At 40.3% G+C, this 21,261-nt stretch overlaps 1 protein-coding gene across 3 annotated transcripts in view; it reads right to left on the reverse strand.

The window, feature by feature from the left end:
- Positions 1-21,261, reverse strand: part of PHACTR2 (phosphatase and actin regulator 2) — a 235,422-nt gene that overhangs the window by 82,564 nt on the left and 131,597 nt on the right. For all 3 annotated transcript variants that reach the window (XM_011962034.1, XM_011962033.1, XM_011962032.1), the window contains exons 3-4: positions 10,655-10,735; positions 5,525-5,683 (exon numbers count right to left, since the gene is read on the reverse strand). In XM_011962034.1, the coding sequence (XP_011817424.1) occupies positions 5,525-5,683; positions 10,655-10,735 (240 nt within the window). The remainder of the gene's footprint in view (positions 1-5,524; positions 5,684-10,654; positions 10,736-21,261) is intronic.

Below are 21,261 nucleotides of genomic sequence, written 5' to 3' on the forward strand. Positions count from 1 at the left end.
CCATGTTGGCCAGGCTGGTATTGAACACCTGACCTCAAATGCTGCACCCACCTCGGCCTCCCAAAATGCTGGGATTACAGGCGTGAGTCACCACGCCCAGCCTTTTTTTTTTTTTTTTTGAGATAGGGTCTCTCTCTGTCACCCAGGCTGGAGTGCAGTGGCATGATCACAGCTCACTGTAGCCTTGATCTCCTGGGCTCAAGTGATAATCTAACCTCAGCCTCCTGTGTAGCTGAGACCACAGGTGTTTGCCACCACGCCCGGCTAATTTTTGAACTTTTTGTAGAGATGGGGTTTTGCCACGTTGCCGAAGCTGGTCTCAAACTCCTGGGCTCAAGCGATTTGCCCCCCTTGGCCTCACAAAGTGTCAGGATTACAGGCATGAGCCACCATGCCTGGCCTTTTCAAATGCTGTCACGACTATAGGTATAACTAGATGGTGCTGAATCGAAGAAATACTTAGGTCTGTTTTTTAATGTAAACCAAATAATTATTTTTGAAAGACAAAGGCTAAAATTTATCCAAAACTCATCCCTAAGAACAGCAGCTTCTCACAAGGTTTTGTGTAACTGGAGGAGAAAGAGTATTAGTTTCTCGTTACTGAAAGACAGTGGAGATGCTGTAGGTTCATTCATATATTCACATCTGTATTCGTTCTAATAGTGGCTGATGAGAATTAAACTAAAATACCATTCTGGTCCAAAGAGCTAAGCAGCATTTCTTTAAAAATGGGGCACGATAAAAAACATTAAACCATGTAAAGACAAGAACAAGCCTTAACCAAGTCTGTCCTCCCATAATTGAATGATCAAGAAAGAGTTTTAATATTGGAATATATTGCATTTTATTATTATTTCTATTATTTTGTTCCTTATCCTAATGAGTGTGAAGTATGGAATTCTCTTTTTTTAACCACATTCCCCATCAATCCACATACATAATTGCATATGATGACTTCAGTTACAATAGGTAATCAATAAAGCTTTACTTTTAAAGTTCACCTTTGATGCTGCTAGTTGACTTCTTCTGCCTCTGAACTTACTTGGGCTTATTGTGTGAACCACTTACTCAACATTTATCAGAAGCTATTTTGTATTTTTGCCTTTCTGTTTATACATCTTGTCTCCTCAACTAAGCTGAGTATCATGTATATTAATAGTAATGGCCCTCTTAACTCAGCTGGTCTTAACCAGGCAAGTATAAATCACAAAAGTCAGTTAGGTTTGAGAATGATACAAGTTGATACACACCTAAAACATTTAATTTTGACTTAAAATATATAAATATACATTAACTTGCCAGTCTTCTGACATATGGCTGAAGTCTATTCTTTAAATACACCTTTGTAACTTTACTCCCCAGCATAATACCATGAAGTATGGAGACTAAGCCCAATAGTATCATCCATAGTGAAAGTCAAACTGATCTGTAACACATGGCACCTTAATTCTCTTATATACCACAAAATCCATGCATGTTTTATCCTCTCCCTTCATAGCATGTCACTGAGGGGTATTTTTCCTTTCTGCCTAAGGCTTAAAATTCTAAAGGTATACAGGAAAGAATCCAGCTTCTGGGTTTGGGAAGGAAGAGATAGTTCACCAGATTGGTTGGCAATGACAAGACCTACTAGGGAGAAAATGAACACACTGCAAACAGACTTTCTCCTGGCTCCTTAGAGAATGCAGTCACCTCCTCTTGACTCTTTGAACTCTACCAACTATATGTGAACATTTGTCATTCTGGTAATTCTTAAGTTATGTGCGTGCATGCGCGTGTACATGCACGCACACGCAGGGACATATGAGTATGCAAATAGCATAATTTTTTGACTGATTTATAAACTTCTGTCTGAAATTTAAAATTCCATCGAACACAATGCTGTACACACAATGTCTATTCAACGAATGGGACTGATCGTCTAATAGTTATTGACACACACCTCAGTGGAAAACAGATCCTTTAGTTGCAGCTGGGAGGTAATGAATTAAGTCAAGTTGTATATTTTACACTTACCATGTGATCTGAAGACCTGATATAAACTGATGGCGTATAAGAATATTATCATTTCAAGAGAAGGTTAAGAAAGATCTGCCTAGTCATTCTGGCTTGATAAGGACACTAGGCTTCCCAGCAATGAGGTCTGGAAAACAAGCTGTTTCCCATACTTTCAGGCTTGGCTCCTTCGCACACTGGAAGGTTTGAGCTCAAGGATATTCAGAACAAGCCTGGGGCTGCATGTGGTCTTCACCCTGCCTAGAATGCAATTCTGATCCAATTCCTCTGCTTCATTTGACTACCTCCTTCCTGTTTCCTTCATGTCTTAGTTTGTAAATATCTTCCTCCCAGAACCAATGTTGGTCCTTGCTGTGAGCTCCCTTGGGTTGTTGTGCTCAGGCCTTCTATGGTACTTCGCATCCTGCATTGCAATTGCCTGTTTGCATTCTGGTCTCCTCACAGGTCACGCTCTTAGGGCAAAGGCCATTTTTCATTCACCACTCTTCCTGACCCCTAGTAGAGTCTCATCCATGGTAGACCTTCACTATTTGTGGAACAAGTAAGTGTCCACCACTTGTTATTTCATTGAAGATTTTTTTATAATAGCTTAATAAAAATAATGTCAAGCAAGATTTCTTGTGACTGTCTTATGAGATTTTATAAGAATTCTTATAAGATTATTATTATTTTCTTTTCTTGAGACTGGCTGTCACCCAGGCTGGAGGGCAATAGCGCCTGACCTCAGCTCACTGCAACCTCCGCCTCCTGGGTTCAAGCAATTCTCTCTGCCTCAGCTTCCCAGTAGCTGAGATTACAGGTGCTCACCACCACGCCCAGTTATTTTTGTATTTTTAGTACGGATAGGGCTTCGCCATGTTGGCCAGGCTGGTATTGAACACCTGACCTCAGGTGATCTTCCCGCCTTGGCCTCCCAAAGTGCTGGGATTACAGGCGTGAGCCATAAGATTTCTTATATTTAATACCAAGCTTTGTTTAACAGGGAGCAAGTCAGTTTTTCTGCTCTCATATATATATAAAGGCACTTACTGAGAAAGAATAATGGGAGACCAAGAGCCCCAAAGACCTTAAGGAAGAAGTCTCTATCTAGTATTAGGCAGAGGAGGCCCAAGACCACCGTACCAACTACAGAATCAGGTGCCTTCAGGAGCCCCAGAATCGCCCAGAGGGCCTGGGTGGAATCTACTCTCAGAGCAAGTGTGAAGGACACCATGTGCCATTTGTTTTGCTTTCTTTGACGGTGATGTTTCAAATATTAAAGTATTGAGATACTGTCTTATGAAGAGATATAATACACATCTAGGGCTCTAAAGGCAGATGATACGGTTTGGCAAATATAAGCAAACAGATGACAGAATGCTCTTGAATAAGTTGGCTTCATGCAGGAGGAAAGGGAGCACTGTATCCCAAAATAAAAGGTGAATTAAGATCACGGGATTGTGGGATTTGCACGGTAGTGAGCTCACAGAAGCAGTGAGACCAGAAGAGGAGCAGAGGCAAAAGTGAAGCCTGAGTTGGTCGTCAGAATTAAAAATGTGTTTTTCTAGAGAAATAAATTGTTACTTTCGTCATAAGGCATTTTCTAATTAACATAATACACTGTAATATTAGTTATGGGTGACATTCTTTTCAGTCTCAGGAAGTGGCTTCTATACCTAGTGCTTCTCCTGTGGCTCTGGTGTGTTCTCTTTCCACACAGGAGAGAGCCGCACTGCCTCATTAGTGGTATGTCAGCATCCAGCACTCCCAGCTCCTTCCTCGTGTACTATTAGCCAAGCAAGAGGCTCTCTCGGACCTTATCAGACAAGGAAGAATTGAATGTACTAAGTCTAAGTAAAGAAAAACATCTCTCAACTATTCATGGACCCATAGATCTGCTATCTTCTTTCAAGAACATCAAGGTCTGTTGGTTAATTCATATAAAACTGTCAGGAACTTTCTATTATGTTGATAAGGGAAACACTTCCTTTGATGTCTGGCCAGTCCGGTGACGAATACCCTGCACGGACCAGGCACCAGAGATGGCACTGTTACCTAATACAGGATGCGATTCTGGGATGTGAGAAGGCTGCCAGGGACAAACCACAGATGGATTTGAAATTCAACAGTCTGGCGAGACAGGACAGAAAGACTTAAACAAAAACATCACTACTTGCGTTAATACTTTCAGCTGAATCCCACTAAAATTTATTTAAGTCTACTTTCTTTTTATGTTCCAGGAATATTATCATTGAAAGTATTAGTTAATTTCATACTTTGTGTACATAAGCTTAACCAGAGTCCGTCAATGGAACAAGGCGAGATAAAGTCCTTGAAATAAAGCAAAATAATACATTTCCAACAGATTATTTACACAGGCTTCTAAAACTTTTAAAGGCTAATATATATGCAAATAACGAATGGCTATGAACTTCCAGAGAAGATGATTTTAAGTTACAAGGTGTGTTTAATAGGGCCATCAAATACTCTTTTTTCCCTTTCTCTCTCAAGGATCTGGGTCAAGAACAGAGGAAGAGAATTCACTTTCATCAGTTTCTAAGAGTTCAAAATGCCCACAGAACACATACTAGGTTTGAGAAAATTTTACCATTCAACTTAGAGACAGACATTATAAAACAGGAAATAGTATATTTCCTAAAGATTCCTTTCTATGCAGCATGGAGGCATCTAGAATCTCCCCCCAAAACCTCTCCTTATAGAGGTTTCTTTTCATGTTTGGAGGTTCCTACACAGTGGTATCATCACAGCAGTGGTATCAAGATGTCATCAATCCATAACTAGGAATTTGTGAATGTTCTGGGAGTCCCTGATAGATATCTATTTTGCAGGTATCTCAATGTACTGTGGCGTATTCACTCTAGGAACCAAGGTCTCTAAAGAAGTCTTCTGGGAATAGCATAATTGCCTCTGGCACATTTTGAAGTTGCCAATTGCACAGAGGCTGTGGGAATCAGGCAGCAGAGCAACCACAGTCCATGGCATCTCTGGGAGCTATTCCTGGGTCTCTCTCAGAAACATCTGGAACCTACGATACTGGACATGTGGATGCCACCAGCCGAGTTCCCACTGCTGAAGACAGTGCTGGGCTCAACAAGCCATGTGGGTTTTGATATTCCTCCATGCTGAACTGCTCATGGGGCCAGTTGTAACTAGCAGAGAAAGATGCTCAGATTTCTCACTTTCATTATGATCCTGAGACAAAGCTCCTAAGAAAGGATAATCTTCCCAGACATCTTTAATGATTAAAGAGGCCACCCCTTCTGATTATTACTTTTAATTAACATTTATTAATAATTAAGAAAATCAAATACTGTGCTTATAAAATGGATGTATCTACCTGAGAAAATCATCCGATTTCACTTTACTAGTTATCATTTCTTTCTTTTTTCCGTTTGTAAACCTCTCCTCTTCAGACTGCTGGTTTTAGAGTCACTAGTTGGAGCCTAAGTGCTGGTTCTAGACATTGAGCTATACTACAGTAAATAATACGGGTTTCTCTTCATTTTACCTTTCTTATCTTCTGCCTTTTCCTCCAGAGGTGGTGTTTTTTCAGAAACAGAGCCATTACCTTCTTCAGACTTTACTACATTTTCCTCTCGGGTAGATTCCTCTCCGATGGGTATCATGTGCCCGTTTGAATTTTCAAAGTTAACTGTTACATCTCCATCTAAAATGGGAAAGAAACACCTAGATGTCTAACTTGCTGGCTTTCTTAAAAACAAGTTTTCCAGTTACTAGGATTGTAGAATTTGGATTTATGTTTCAGTCCCTGGGAACCAAATACACCCTGCACTGTTTCACCAGTTTATTCAAAATAAAAGAGCTAGAAAATCCTCAGACTTGGGAAAAAGCTGCTATGAGGGAATATCTATGCACCATTTCAAGACAATAGGAATGATCATCCTAATTATGCAATATCCCAGGGCAGCAGTGTCCCTCTGTTCTGGTGCTTAGGTTTGGCTGAAGTCAATACTTATGTGTTTCTTCGTCATTCAGAAATAGAATGGCGAGAGGAATAACCTGGAAAATGGAATAAACATTTTACAAGCACCAAAAACACAAGGTGAATGCAAATACACAAATAACATGAAATGTAATTACACATACAAACAATAAGTGGGAGAATATGAAAATTTCCAAGTACTATTGGTTCCAGAAGATATTAAGTATATGATGTGCTAACTTCACACAGTAATATAACTTCTACTCTATATTCAGGGAAAAGATGATAAAAGGCTATTTTCATTTTTATTTCTTTATTTATGGAAAGATTAAAGTATACTCAGGTAATTATTATATATAACTAGCCAAAAAGTCCCTAAGTTGTCCTAAAAATAATTTGAATACATTCGAGAAGAAAAAGCACACATACAAAAGTAGTCACAAAGGAATTTTAAAAAAATAATGGATACAATGTTGAATACATATCTAAATCATAAATGACTAATTTTAACTCCTGTATTTCCATAATTCCTGGTGGTTTCTAAAGTGAAAGAGACTTTGCAGAAACGTTTAGTTCAGTGATTCTTGAAAAGATTAACCCTACTTTATATCTGGAAAATTTTAAGAGGCTTTGCCATTATAAAAGAAAAATTAACAAATGGAAGGTTTGCGCAAATCTAAAAATCTGCTTAATTAGAGCTCTTCCTATTTTTACTACTCTTATCTTGGCAATCATTATAAAACAGAAACCATTTCCCAAATTGTCATTAAATATGACTGAATTGCTTTGGCTTAACAATAAAATCCATTTGCCTTCTGAACAAACAGGTATGACATTTTAATACATCAACCACATATCATGAAATTATGTCATTTTTAGAATGAAAAAGCAATCATTGCTTAGTCATATAACTCCCAATAACCTATAACTGAGTCCTGTGTAAAACTAAAATAAATAATAATTAAGGCAATGCCATTACAAGTAAATCTCAACTATTTTAATAAAATTAAAGAATTTTTTAAAGACTATATGTCAAGCAAAGAGAACCCAAATGATTCTTAGTTCCTATTATTAAATCCCAAGAAATTAGCTATAAAAAGGAGAACACAATATATCCAGATAAAATAAAAATGAAGAATCGAAAATTCCAAACAAAATAGAAAACCACTTGCTTATACATAAAAATCTTCAGTTTTTAGGTAACTCAAATATAAATTTATCTTTGTTTTCTTTGACTTTAGTTGGTAATAAAAGTATATTGAAGTCATGTCAATGACAATTTAATTCTATTTTAAGCATTATTATATTAAAATTCTTGAATTAAATAACTTATTTATTAAATTTAGAAAAACCTAGAGAGAAATTTTAATAGTCATGACACAAGAAGAAATTGGATTAGCATATGATAGAGAGAAATAGTCAACAATGTGGAAAATACTTTTTTTTTTTTTTTGAGACAGAGTCTTGCTCTGTCCCCCAGGCTGGAGTGCAGTGGCGCGATCTCGGCTCACTGCAATCTCTGCCTCCTGGGTTTATGCCATTCTCCTGCCTCAGCTTCCCAAGTAGCTGGGACTACAGGCGCCCGCCACCACACCCGGCCAAGTTTTTTGTATTTTTAGTAGAGACGGGGTTTCACTGGGTTAGCCAGGATGGTCTTGATCTCCTGACTTCGTGATCCGCCCATCTCGGCCTCCCAAAGTGCTGGGATTACAGGCATGAGCCACCGCGCCCGGCGAAGGAAAACACTTACTTTGAGGCATGAAATAAAGCTAGTTAGTATGAAAATAATTGTAGAAAAAGGAGACACATTTGTGATAAATATGGAATTCAAGAACAAAACAGAGGGGAAGTAAAGTTATTAATTAGTTGGTGTGTATATTGAAAAGGTTTTCTAGTATTGAGTGTTAAGGAAGTTGTTTTAGAATTAAAATAAGTTAAATCCTTGATATAGCGTATGTGTGTAAGTAAAATACAAGCAGAGCAAACGAAGGCAAGAAGGTGCTGAGCTGAATGGCAGGTGAAAATAAGTGGCCCAAGTCAACACGTCTCAAGGGAGCAAAGGAAAAAGAAAACTCAAATCGTAGTTATCAGCTTGAAGTAAAATGAGAGATAAAGCACAAACAGGAAAAGGAGCACGAGGGTGTTTGAAGGGGGTCACCTCCTTCTAGTAAACAGGTGTAGTGGGGATATACTATAGTTAAAGGAAGGAAAGATAGAAAGAGAAAATCATGTATGACCAAAAGGCAAGTGATAAAAGTCCACAGTGGGAGAAAAGGAAAGGATGGTGCACAGGCAAAACCACCTCCACACCCTCATGTCAAAAGCTAAGGGAAAACATGGAGGGAAAAAAGCAGAGGTAAGCAGCAAACTTGTACTAGATCATAGACTTCCCTGGAGAGAAGACGAATCACTGAACTTTTAGGTTGAAGGTATGTCTGTATGTAAAAAAGAGAACCTAAAAGGAAAAATAATAACTGGGAGAGTATGGGACATGATGGGATGGGGTCAAACTCAGGGAAGCTAGAGGGATTTTTAAAGTCTATCTAGCTGACTGAATAAAGGGCTTGATGGACAGGCACTGTCTGTCAAGATCAGAGGCAAGGTCAAGAAGATCAAGGCAAAGAACGAATCTTCACTGGCAGCAGAAAGAAGGTTGTTACCAAGAACAGCAGCTTCTAGTCTCTCAGACTGAAATTCTCCAGATAATTGCTTTTGGGAAAATTACAGAAAACTATTTTCTCCAGCCCTCAGCTGAAAAGGGGAAGGTCTCCATTTACCACTGACATCCTCAGGAACCTTCAACCATTAGATAATTTCTACAGTTCTAGATAGGGACGATGCAAAAGCTGGAAAGTGAAATCTAGTAGTTTATGACTTCCCAAACATTAAGCCTATTATTGTATTATGTTAGGTTAAAAAAATGTTTTGTTCTTTTATATTTTAAAACTTTTAGTTTCCACTGCAAAAGTTAAATAACAAGATCAGAGAGTCAGATTTCTGAGAAGTATATGTCAGCCCAAGAAATTATAATCTATGAGGCAAATAGTTTCACAGATTAGGCAGAATAAAAATCATTTCTTTAAACTGACTCTTGCTACTTGGTTTTTAGAAAGAGCAAATTCTTTTTCTACCTACAAATTTTAATTAGGAAAAAAAGACGGGTTTTGAATCTTCACCTTTAAACCCATTAACAGTTTCAATCATAAAATTTTCCATTTTGTACTTTCTTTAAAATATTTCTAAATAAATGATGCCTAATAAGTGCATTGGCCCATCCCATAAAGCTGATGGCCCAGTGTTAAGCTTTCAATGGGTGTATTATTTCTCTATTGCCTTCAGAGACATTGGACAGGGGCTTAATTTTGATATTGCAAGTCTACTTTTAAGTTTCAAAAGTTAGAAATATGCATTTTTAACTCTTAAAAGTCTCAAACAGGAAATAAGTAGCTTCAAAATAATAGAAAAACAAGGAAAACATAAAATTCATTCATAAAGTAGAGTAAGAAAAGTTTGACAGGTCAGAAATTGAAGTAAAATACCTAAAATTGCGAGGGCTTAAGAAAATGCTACTATTCACTCCAGAGTTCCCTATTTTCTTTGAATCAGGAGAAAAACAGGAAAGCAATTTTCAGCTCCACTCTGGAATTATTCAGATGCTGGAAAAAGCATGTCATTTTGATTTACAGATAGTGAATGCCAAAAAATGTTAAGTCCTTTGCAAGGAACATATATCAGGAAAACAGCTGTATTATTATTTCAATTTCAATTTCAATTCTAAATTAATGCATTTTATTTGTTCCCATAAAAGTACAATAATAACACTTTATTATTACAGTAAATGTGAGGTGAAGGGAGGCATGAGATAAATCAACAATGTTGCAACAAAATGTCATTTAATTTTAAATTTAATAGTGGAAGCGATGAAAATGATTAGATATTATTTATTGGGAGAAATAACCAATGTTAGTGTCTCCTTTTGAGGGTCAGTACCGGTTTTTATCTGATCTTTGTCTTTTCTAAACAAAGTTCCTCCTTGGGAAGATAGAGAAAAAAAGAGAAGATCAGAGATAGGGGAAAAAATTAGAAATGATCATTGCTAGGGAAAGATTCAGATAAATGAAAAGAGAACAATACTGCAAAATTACTTGAGAGAAGGCAGAAAGCAGGTTAGTTTTAGTTTGCCTGTTCATGCTTTATTGATTGTACATTTCAGTGTTATTATAGAGTGCAAAGGACAAGAGGTATGTGTGCCTTCTCTCTTCTGTTTTATTGGTAGTCTTAAGAAACAAAATAGCATGAACCAAGCTAAAACTTTGCATTTCAAACACATGAGTTTCATGTGAATAGAAAGACTGAAGCTCCAGAATAGAGAAGAGAAGGAGCCATAAGCATCTGTATCGGCCTCGGATCTCATCTGTATCTCATCTGTATCGGCCTCGGATGTACCTTTGCAGAGTTTTAGGTTTAGAATGACATATGGTGACGGATTCACCAGGAAAGTCACTAGAATTTTGTAATACTTCAGATTCTCTGCAGCTCACAAAGGCATCACCAATGGGAGCAAGGCTCTTGGAATGCAGTAATCACTGCTTTACCTTACAAAGACCATGATCATTTTAAATTTCAAAAGAAAACAAAAGAAAGACCAAAGAATGAAGGACCAAAATATTTAAAATGTATGATTAATTTCCTCACCTTGATCAGGCAATTCCTTAAGAACTCCCCTTCTTATCAGCTCCTCTCTACTTTGTCGTGTGGATATCTTCCTTTCTAATACTTTTAAAAAGAACAAGCACAAGTAAGAATCAAGTCATTCCTTAAGATAATTATGAAAAACATTCCAAGTAGAATTGAGCACATTTATTCTGCTCACATGAGGGCTCAAACTCGTTTTCTTAGTTGCTTAACAAAACACATGATCAGAGTTGAATCAACACAGCTATGACAAGAGCAAATGGCTGCAGCTCATGATCTGAAGTCCAGCCGCCATCCCTGGTCTTTCAAATGGCCACCTTTGGCCTGGCTTCCAGACATATTATTCCATACCAGCTAGAGAGCATAAAGGCTGCTTCTAACGTTGAAGCTAGAAATGTCGCATTCTAAAACATACGATTCTATGGATATGCAGTGTATGTAGAAGATATGTATGCTTACATTAAAAAGAAACATAAACATTCAGTAAATATTCTGGGTAACCCATTTGTATTCCAGGAAAATGAATTATTTTCTAGTGTTTTCTCTCTCACTCCATCTATTACAAAAGCCCAACACATCATATTTCTATAACTCTTTCTCCTGCATTCTCACTAATTCTGGAGAGTTCTGGTATATTACCTGACAATCGCCAGGTCTTAGGAGGATGGAGAAGGCAATTAATAATAATCAGCTTTCAGCCAGGAACAGTGGCTCATGCCTGTAATCCTAGTACCTTGGGAGGCCAAGGCGGGTGGATCACTTGAGCTCAGAAGTTTGAGACCAGCCTGGGCAACATGGCAAAACCCCATCTCCAAAAAATACAAAAATTAGCTGGGCATAGTGGTGGGCACCTGTAACCCCAGCTATTCAGGAGGCTGAGGCAGGAAAACCATTTGAACCCAGGAGGCAGAGGCTGCAGTGAGCCAAGATTCTGCCATTGCACTCCAGCCTGGGTGACAAGAGCAAAACTGCATCTCAGAAAAAGAAAAATAATAACAATAATCAGTTTTCACAGACATGTAAAGTCATGGGGATCTTAATATTGATTCTTTCTTCTTCTGGAAGAAATGTAAATTCCTGGTAGAACTTCGAACTGGGGCTTGGGAGCTTAGCAGTGTTCTCCTTGAGTGTGTAGAGTATTAAATCCTGTGCTTTACATGTCCATGCAACTGCAAAGTCCATTCCTCACTTTCAGGGGCCAAGAAGGTGCGTAAAATTAACACGTGGTCATGTCATCTACTAATCCTGAGTCAACATTTCCTAAAGTGTGTTCTGCAGAACTCTATTTCCTCCAAACCCTCTGTTCAAAAATGTACTTCAACACAGCAGTGAAGGGCCAGATAAGAAGTCTAGAGCACTTTTAAGAGCAGGAAAGCTACACTGTTAGAGAATAGGCAGCTACAGTAGCATGAGATTTCTGACGCTCCCCAATTCCTGCCCCTGGCCTCATAATCTGCAAATCCTGGAACTACTCTAGACAACATCATTTCAACTAAACTAAAGCCATTACCCCAAACGAGGCCCTGACACATCCAAAGGGAGCAAGTGATAACACTAAGAAGACATTTGTGATAACACTAAGAACATGTTTGCTCAGAGGTTCCAGGGCCTCAAGCAAGGACACTGATAGGAGACAGGGTGGGAGGATGTGCCCTGGGCAGCCAGCTTTGTAGTAAGTGCATGAAAGTCTTCCATAAGTGTTTGCTAATTGCATGCACCACAGAAGAGCAACACTTAGTTTCTTGAAGAACCTGGATTTTTTTTCCTTTCTGATAACTAGAAATTGTGTTTTCCTTTTTAAATCCTGGTTGCTAGAAAGATCAGAGTAAAACTGGATATTTGACACAGACTTCATATGACAATTCATGGATGGAATCTGCTTCCTCCTTCTCTAAAACCTGACTTTATATTTTATGTACAATATATAAGCTCTTTACTGTAAGTTTTGTCAAACAGTTTTTTTGATAGAATCAGAACAGAAACAAACAGGAAAATGAGTGAATGAATGAATATATGGTCAAAAGAAGGCCAATGAACAGCTTATGGGTTTAAAAGGAGACATACACAAAAGGCTTCACGCCCTTTCTTTAGATTCCTCACTCACTCCATTCTTCCCGTGCCTTCCAGAAGCAAGTAACAACAGCTCACTTAAAGGCTAGTGATTTTAATGAAAAAAGTTAACCAGGCAAGGAGTTTTTTTGTTTGTTTGTTTTTTGTTGTTTTTAACTGGGAGTTCTATTATGTAAAAAGAGTGCTGTTATTTAAATACAGTTTCAATTTGTTCAGCCTCTGGTCCAAAAGGAGAGAACTCTTATCAATGGAGGAAGCCAAAGAACACCCACAATGACAAGTGGGACACTGCTGGGATTTTGCAGGTGCTTTAGAAGGACGTTGACCACTGTAGCCTCCCAGGGATTGTAAAAACCCATTCATGCTTGACTCGGCTCTGAGGAGTGGCAGGATTCTGTAGACCTCCTCCAACAGTTGTCTTGGACTCCATTCCTGGGGACAGGCCCAGAGATTCACGGCTGTTCTGCCCTAAACTTAAGGATGAAGGTAGCAACTGCAAGAGCAAGTGCCTCTGGCCTAGGGATCAGGCCACATTCTCGCAAATCAAATGCACTGCCGATTCAGAATTCAATCACTGTGGCTGTCTTCCTAATCGGCCCTTTGCTCATAAGAAACAAAACTTTTACTTGTTTGCTGCTTCTTTAAAATTACCCAAAACGCCAAATGGCTACCAGGAGTCCTGGATTCTAGTCCTTGAATTCCTACAACTAGTTGAGTGACCCTGGGCAGTCACGTTGAGTTCCTGGGCCTCTAATCCATTATCTGTAAAATAAGGGACAAAATTCAAGGATCACTAAGGACAATTCATAAAGCTCAAATGCTGTGTGATCCTCTATCATTAATTGAGGTTGTCTGTAATCTCTGCTTCGGGCACCTTTCAAAAACGTTCATTCTTGCACTAAAAAATCATCCGATAGCCTGGAACATACCAGGTTTCTTATTCTGCCTTTCCATTATGGATTCCGGAGGTTTCTTTAGTTTTAGTTTTGAGTTTTCTTTTGCTTAAATTCTAATTTAGTCTCAGCTAAAAATTCCCCCTTTCTTCCTTGTAAACTAAAAATTCCCCCTCTTTTCTTCCTTGTAAACCCTGGAGCTTTGAAGCAGCAGCCTTGGCTTCCTGCCAAGAATCAAAACCAACAGCTTTGTTCTTTTGCTCTAATTCCTATAAACAGGCTCTGATAGGAAAATGCCGTTGGCTATTTGTTTGGTCTTTGGCTGAGAGCATGTTTAACACACAATGCAGATACCTGTGTACAGGGCCAATGAGAACAAACTGCAGGCGACTGAGCACGGAAAGTATGTTGCTGGGGCACAACATTCCAACCACCGCTCTCACAGCAGTACAAGCATCTCATTCTTCACCTTTTAAAATATTTGCCTCTTGTTTATATAGGGCCTGCATGTTTGCAGAGCACATTCACTGGACACTTTTCCATGGGCTCAGAGGGAGTTTGCATTGCAATGAATCTGAGAGGTCATTCTAGTCCAACACACCGCACAAAGTAGGGGCTATCTCAGAATACTCCTGAGATGTGCTCACCTGCTTAAAATCATTCAGAGGGAAGATGCTCACTTTAAGGCATAGCCCACTTCAGTGTCCATCACCCTCATTTTGAGGAAGGTAATCCAGAGAAGGAGTCAAATCGCACGCCCTGTAACTTCTGCACATCAGTCTAACCCAAGCTCTCTGTAGCTGTGGACTAGAGTCAGTTGTTTGTGAGCAGAAAACGGCATCAGTCGGCTCCAGGTCATCACTGAGAGCCTGCTGTTATTGCAGCCTGCTCGAATCTGATCCCAAGTATCCCACCAGCTGCTCTTTGACTTTGAAGCTCACACCAATCTATGCACAGAAATCTATGCACCGATCTATGCACCACAGCTACAGCATAACCAAGATACTAGCAGGGAAGATGCTAGTGGGGCACGGGTCGCTGAATGTAGCTGAATACAGTAGCTAAGGTGTCTCCATGAAAAGTATTACCACCAGTCGAGTAAATAAATGGCCCACGGCCTGTCACTTTTATCCCAATTGGAAAAGCATAAGAGCTTTTTTATACCAAGATCAAACAAAGTCATGATTTCTGTATCACTCTGCATTGGGCTAATTGACGTTTTGACAGTTCAATTCTGATAACAACAGTGCACACTCAAATTCTCTCTGGGAAGTGAAGGAAGCACTGCCCTGATTTTCCTGACTTCATGCTTATACTCTGCTAATCTTCCCAAAACTTCCCATGACTGCCCATCTCACTTCCAATAATCTCTGAACTCACCGCAGCACCTTAGGCTGTCCCTCCGATCATGTGCCTGGCTCCTAAACACTCCCTTCTGGCTTTCGGCTTCAATTCCTTGGGGCCCCGCCGCTTCTCCCCTGAGGTGTGGCCCCTGCATGGTGGCCTCTGTCCTTCCCAGGAGGCCATCTCCCCAGACACCTGCTAGACTCACTCCATCTTGTCCCACAAGTCTCTGCTCAAAGGTCACCTTAGTAGAAGTCCCTTCCCTGAACTTCTGGTATAGAGTGGTTATTCCCCTTCCCAACTTTATCTCTTCTTTTCGGGCAAAACCCATCATCACCTCTTAACATATGGAAGTATCATCTCGTTGAGAACCAAAATTCTGTTTTGCTTACTGCTGTGTCCCCAGCGTTTACTTACAGGCTGTTGGCTTTGTAAAAATATGTGTATTTGTTGAATAAAATAAAAGAAAATAAGCTAATCATGACAACGGTATTGTTTCTGCCCCTTCCCAGTCCTCGATTTGGGAGAAAGGAAGTGAGGCTTGTGGCAAAACCCTGAGGGACAAGAATCCTCTGTCTTCTCCCTCCTTAATTCTTGGCTGGGCCAGTCCTAGGGAAAAAAATCTCAACCTTCTGTCCTATGGATGATCTGAAAAAGTCTCTGTATGCACTGAAGAAGGGAGCTCACAGTGTGTAGATGACAAACACCAGCAACTAGCAGGGTGAAGTACACGACTGGGCTCCTCATAAATTAGAAATGATTTATGATGTCCTTCTGGGCATGGAGAGGTAGCTGTGGAGCTGCACTCAGGAAAAGAGGTTGGAGCGTATGCCGCTGGCTTTTTTCTGCAGATACTTGGCCGGGATTTCATATTACTCTGGAAATATCTGTGAGAGTAAATCTTGTAGTCAACAAGTCACTTGTGTTTTTCTTTGGCGAGGAAAGAGAGTCCTAATTCTCAATTCTAACACCATTTAATGACTGGGCAAAATAGAAGAGCAAATAGAACACTATTAAATAAGCGTGCCATGTTATCTTCTCAGTTCTGAGTACTGAATGGCCTCACTGTAAAACTGTGACAGAAACACACAAAACCACTTGTCTCGTGTTGAAAGTGTTCTACAAGAGCCTGGCTCAGCTTTGCCCCTCTTCAATAGCAGTTGCAGAAAACAGAATGTCAGAAAACAGTCTGCTTTCAAAAAGATCTTCACTAAGGCAGAGCCTTAGAGTCATTTAAAGAAACAACCATCTCAATGCCACCCAACAGGACATTTGCAAAAACCTTCCAAAACATCCCAAGAATGTACGCCAGAGATACAAAGCCAACATCCCCACCTAAAAACACTCAGGGGTCTGGCGATTTTTTTGTTTATCAGCTCCAACCACTCCCCTACTAAAGAATTCTACAGTCTGTGGAACAAGTTGGACTTGGAACGGCAGCCAAGCTTTATAACCGGTTCCAGCGAACCATTTTTCTCGTCACTTTCCTTCCATCTCTTTTTTGCAAGCCAAACTTCTTGCCATTTCCTAAACATCTCTTGCAGTTCTTCAGCTCCATTCCTTCACGTATTGTTTCTTCTTCCTGGAATTTAGACTGTTTCCCTATCACTCTCCGGTGACATCTACCCTAAAATTTTAAGTCCTCTTCACACAGTAGAGCTGCATGGAGATCTCACTATCCTGATGGGCTAGAACTCTGTGTTTCAAAAGCACTTTTAACTAACTTCTCTGTGCCTCAACTTCCTCATTTGCAAAATGGAGAGAGAGCAACTACTTTTCTGGTTCTTTTGGAGACTAAATAGGTTAAACCAAGTAAAATACTTAGACCAGTACCTAGGATCTAGAAAGCATTCAATACATATTAGCTATTAACTATTATTTCTGGTATAGCACTTACTAAGTTGTTCATTACTAAATTCATGTGTATGCGACTGCATATTCACATGATTCTGGTCTAAGCCTTCTGAGGGATGTCGTGCTTATCATTTCATTCCCATAATGCCAAAAGTAATATATCGCACAGAGTAGACATTGGGGACCTAAGTGTCTTTTTGAGGGGGAAGGAGGGAAGGCATGTCTAGCATCCTTTTCTACTTTTAGAAATGACCCTCTTGACATTTTTCCTTTGGGAAACCACATTCCCCCTCTCTTAGTCCGTGTCATTTATATAAGGTTAACCTCATCCCTGGGCACTAGGCTCTTGGGTTCCTGGGCTTATCCAATCAGAGCCCGATATCTCCTTGGCACTGGTGACTGGTTCAGAGAGGGACACATGCTTAAGTTGCAGAAATAAGATCCAGGCCCAAAAAATGTGCTGGAACAATAGGAAAGCAAGGCTTTCTCTTTCTTCTGGAGCTGTTAAAACCAGATAAACATGAGCAAGAGTGGCTAGCGGCCACCTTGCCTCCACAAGAGAAGAGCTGAAGTTAACAACAACAACAACAAAAGCCAATAGAGAGGAAATACAGACTCAAAAGAGGAAGTGAGACAGGTTCCTAATGAGATAGCTTGTAAGCACCTGGATCCAACCATGCCTGAAGGTTGTCTGCCCCTGGATTTTTCAGTTACATGAGCCAGTAAGTTCTCTATTTGATTAAGCTTATTATGATTCTTCAGCAGTGAAGAGTCCTGACTAATCAAAAAGGTATCAAATAAATTTTTTTTTTTTGAGACGGAGTTTCACTCTTTGCCTAGGCTGGAGTGCAGTGGTGGTGTGATCTCGGCTCACTGCAATCTCCATCTCCCAGGTTTAAGCAATTCTCCTGCTTCAGCCTCCCAAGTAGCTGGGATTACAGGCACCCACCACCACGCCCAGCTAATTTTTTTTGTATTTTTGGTAGAGACGGGGTTTCACCATGTTGGCCAGGCTGGTCTCGAACTCCTGATCTCAGGTGATCCACCTGCCTCAGCCTCCCAAAGTACTTGGATTACAGGCATGAGCCACCACGCCCAGCCTCAAATAAATGTTTTTAAATTGAATTTTCTTCCACTACTCACCACAGATTCTCTAGGTTTTTAAGGACAGAAAAATGAAAGGAGAACTAATATAGCCCCACTTTTACCCACTCAGGAGTTTGAAACTTGGTCAGGACTTAAGAAAGAGGAAGATGAAGAGACCTGTGTTCCTTCCTCCTCTTGGGAAATTACTGTCACAACTTCGCCCAGAAATCTGATAGTAATCATCTATTTCTTACGTGCTTGGAGAACATTTTCCTTTTTATTTTCTACCCCTTATCCCTAAAATATAAGCTAAGCAATTATTATTATTATTATTATTCAGGTTTTTTTTTTTTCAGATGGAGTCTCGCTTTGTCACCCAAGCTAGAGTGCAGTGGGGCCATCTTGGCTCATTGTAACCTCTGCCTCCCAGGTTAAAGTGATTCTCCTGCCTCAGCCTCCTGAGTAGCTGGGATTACAGGTGTGCGCCACCATGCCTGGCTAATTTTTGTATTTTTAGTAGAGATGGGGTTTCGCCATGTTGGCCAGGCTGGTCTCGAACTCCTGACTCATTCTCCTGCCTCAGCCTCCTGAGTAGCTGGGATTACAGGCATGCACCACCATGCCTGGCTAAGTTTTGTATTTTTAGTAGAGATGGGTTTTTGCCATGTTGGCCAGGCTGGTCTTGAACTCCTGACCTCAAGTGATCCGCCTGCCTCGGCCTCCCAAAGTGTTGGGATTACAGGCTTGAGCCACTGTGCTGGGCTAAGCAGTTATTTTTATTTTCCTCCTCAGATAAGGGTATTGAGACTTAGAGAGGCTAAATACATTTTCCAGTCACACAGTAAGAACCTGGTTGAACCCAGGTGTGTCTAACCAAAAGACTACTGCTTTGTATTCTCCAATCTGAGTTGATAATTCCAAAGATTCCAACCTTCCCACCAGAGGTACGCTGCTTTCTGATTTTTCTTAAGAAAGCAGACAGCAGAACAACTTTTTAAAGTTAATTTTAAATGGGTATTTTTTACATGGTAGTACATTCTCACAGAGTTCAAATTATAAAAGGATACAGTACAAATTCTCACTCTTGCCCTGCCTCCCAACTATTAGACTTGAACCTCAGCCTTATTCCACAAGCAATTCGCCACTGTGATTAGTGTCTCGTGTATCCTTCCAGACATGCTTTAACAAATATTCGTTTTATTTTTTCCTTTTTTGTTTTTTACATAAAAGGTAGGATATTTTGTAATGGTTGTTTTGTTTTTGTAAAAGTATCAGAAGCGTGTTAACCACAGCAACTCCATCTTGAATAGAGGCTGGGTAAAATGAGGCTAAGACCTACCAGGCAGCATTCCCAGATGGTTAGGGCATTCCAAATCACAGGATCAAATAGGAGGTCATCACAAGATACAGGTCATAAAGACCTTGATGATAAAACAGGTTGCAATAAAGAAGCTGGCTAAAATCCACCAAAACCAAGATAGCCACAAGAGTGACCTCTGTTCGTCCTCACTGCTACACTTCCACCAGCACTATGGCAGTTTACAAATGCCATGGCAATGTTAGGAAGTTACCCTATATGGTCTAAAAAGGAGAGGCATGAACAATCCACCCCTTGTTTCGCATGTAATCATGACATAACCATAAAAATGGCAACCAGCAGCCCTCAGGGCTGCTCGGTCTATGGAGTAGCCATTCTCTTATTCCTTTACTTTCTTAATAAACTTGCTTTCACTTTACTTTATGGACTCCCCCTGAATTCTTTCTTGTGCAAGATCCAAGAACCCTGTCTTGGGGTCTGGATCAGGACCCATTTCCCGAGACAAAAGTATATAATAGTTTATAAACTTCAGGTAGTTGAGGTCACAGATAAGACCGAGGTGGGAGAGGGAAGAGGTGATTGTGTTTGACCTGTGCAAACAGCAGAAGCCAAAATCACCGTTGTTTCCAGAGGAGGCAAGCTGGGAGTGGCCATGGGAGCTCAGCCCATGGGGACCTATGGTTCTTATTCCTAAGGGATAAAGGTCCAGGATTCAAACAATGAGAAAGTCCTCAATCCCAGAAGGGCCAGGAAGTACAAGCAATCTCAGGAGAGTAATTAGAAACCAGGATTTGAGTGCTACGTGTAACACCACCTGTCCTTCCTCTTCACTCGGGCTCTCGCAAACTCATGAGAAACACAAATGCCTAAGACAGGTGTTTTTCAATTCATCTAGTTCAAAGAAAAGCTTGCGTGTTTCCATTTCCTGTTTCTTTACAGTAAAAGATGGTAAACCTAAGACACAGTGACATCACGGAGGGGACCAATGTTTGAAATACGAATAATGATAATCATCCCTAGAGAAATTACATTCTAACCCCATACCAAAAAGAACAGGATAGAGAACTGATTTTAAAGTGAGTCTCGCGGCCAGGCGCAGTGGCTCACACCTATAATCCCAGCACTTTGGGAGGCCGAGGCGGGTGGATCATGAGGTCAGGAGGTCGAGACCATCCTGGCAAACATGGTGAAACCCTGTCTCTACTAAGGAGGTCGAGACCATCCTGGCAAACATGGTGAAACCCTGTCTCTACTAAAGATACAAAAATTAGATGGGCGTGGTGGTGCACGCCTGTAGTCCCAGCTACTCCAGAGGCTGAGGCAGGAGAATTGCTTGAACCCTGGAGGCAGAGGTTGCAGTGAGCCGAAACTGTGCCACTGCATTCCAGCCTGGGGACAGAGCGAGACTCCGTCTCAAAAATAAATAAATAAATAAATAAAGCGAATCTCAGCTCTAAGTAGTAATGAAGCTTTTCAAACTAAGAGATCAGAAACAACAGCCATTGGAAGAGAAGCTCCAGAGAGCCTGAACTTCTAACACCCTTCTCCATGATCTGCTGTCAATCTACACATTTCAGGGATTCAACACCTTTGATCAAGGTGGGATAACATCTCTCTTCAGCAGTCAACAGCAAGCAAGATTAGATATAAAAGAAATCTTAGTGACACTAAAGTATCCTAAAAGAAGACATTCCCATTCATTTAAGTTTTTTTTTCTTTTCTGTTTTTTTTTGAGACAAGGTCGGCTCTATCACCCAGGCTGGAGTGCAATTGCGGGATCTCGGCTCACTGCTGCAGCCTCCGCCTCCCGGGCTCAAGACTTCCTCTCACCTTAGCCTCTCGAGTAGCTGGGACTACAGGCACGCACCACATGCCCAGCTAATCTTTGTATTTTTTTTTTTAAGAGATGGGGTTTTGTCATCTTGCCCAGGCTGGTTGTGAGCTCAAGTGATCCATTTGCCTTGGCCTCCCAAAGTGCTAGGATTACAGGCATGAGTCACTGCACTGGTCCCAACTCATTTAAAGATCTAATTCTATTGCCC

Source organism: Colobus angolensis, unplaced genomic scaffold, assembly GCF_000951035.1.
Source record: "Colobus angolensis palliatus isolate OR3802 unplaced genomic scaffold, Cang.pa_1.0 Scaffold58, whole genome shotgun sequence".
Lineage (NCBI taxonomy): Eukaryota > Metazoa > Chordata > Mammalia > Primates > Cercopithecidae > Colobus > Colobus angolensis.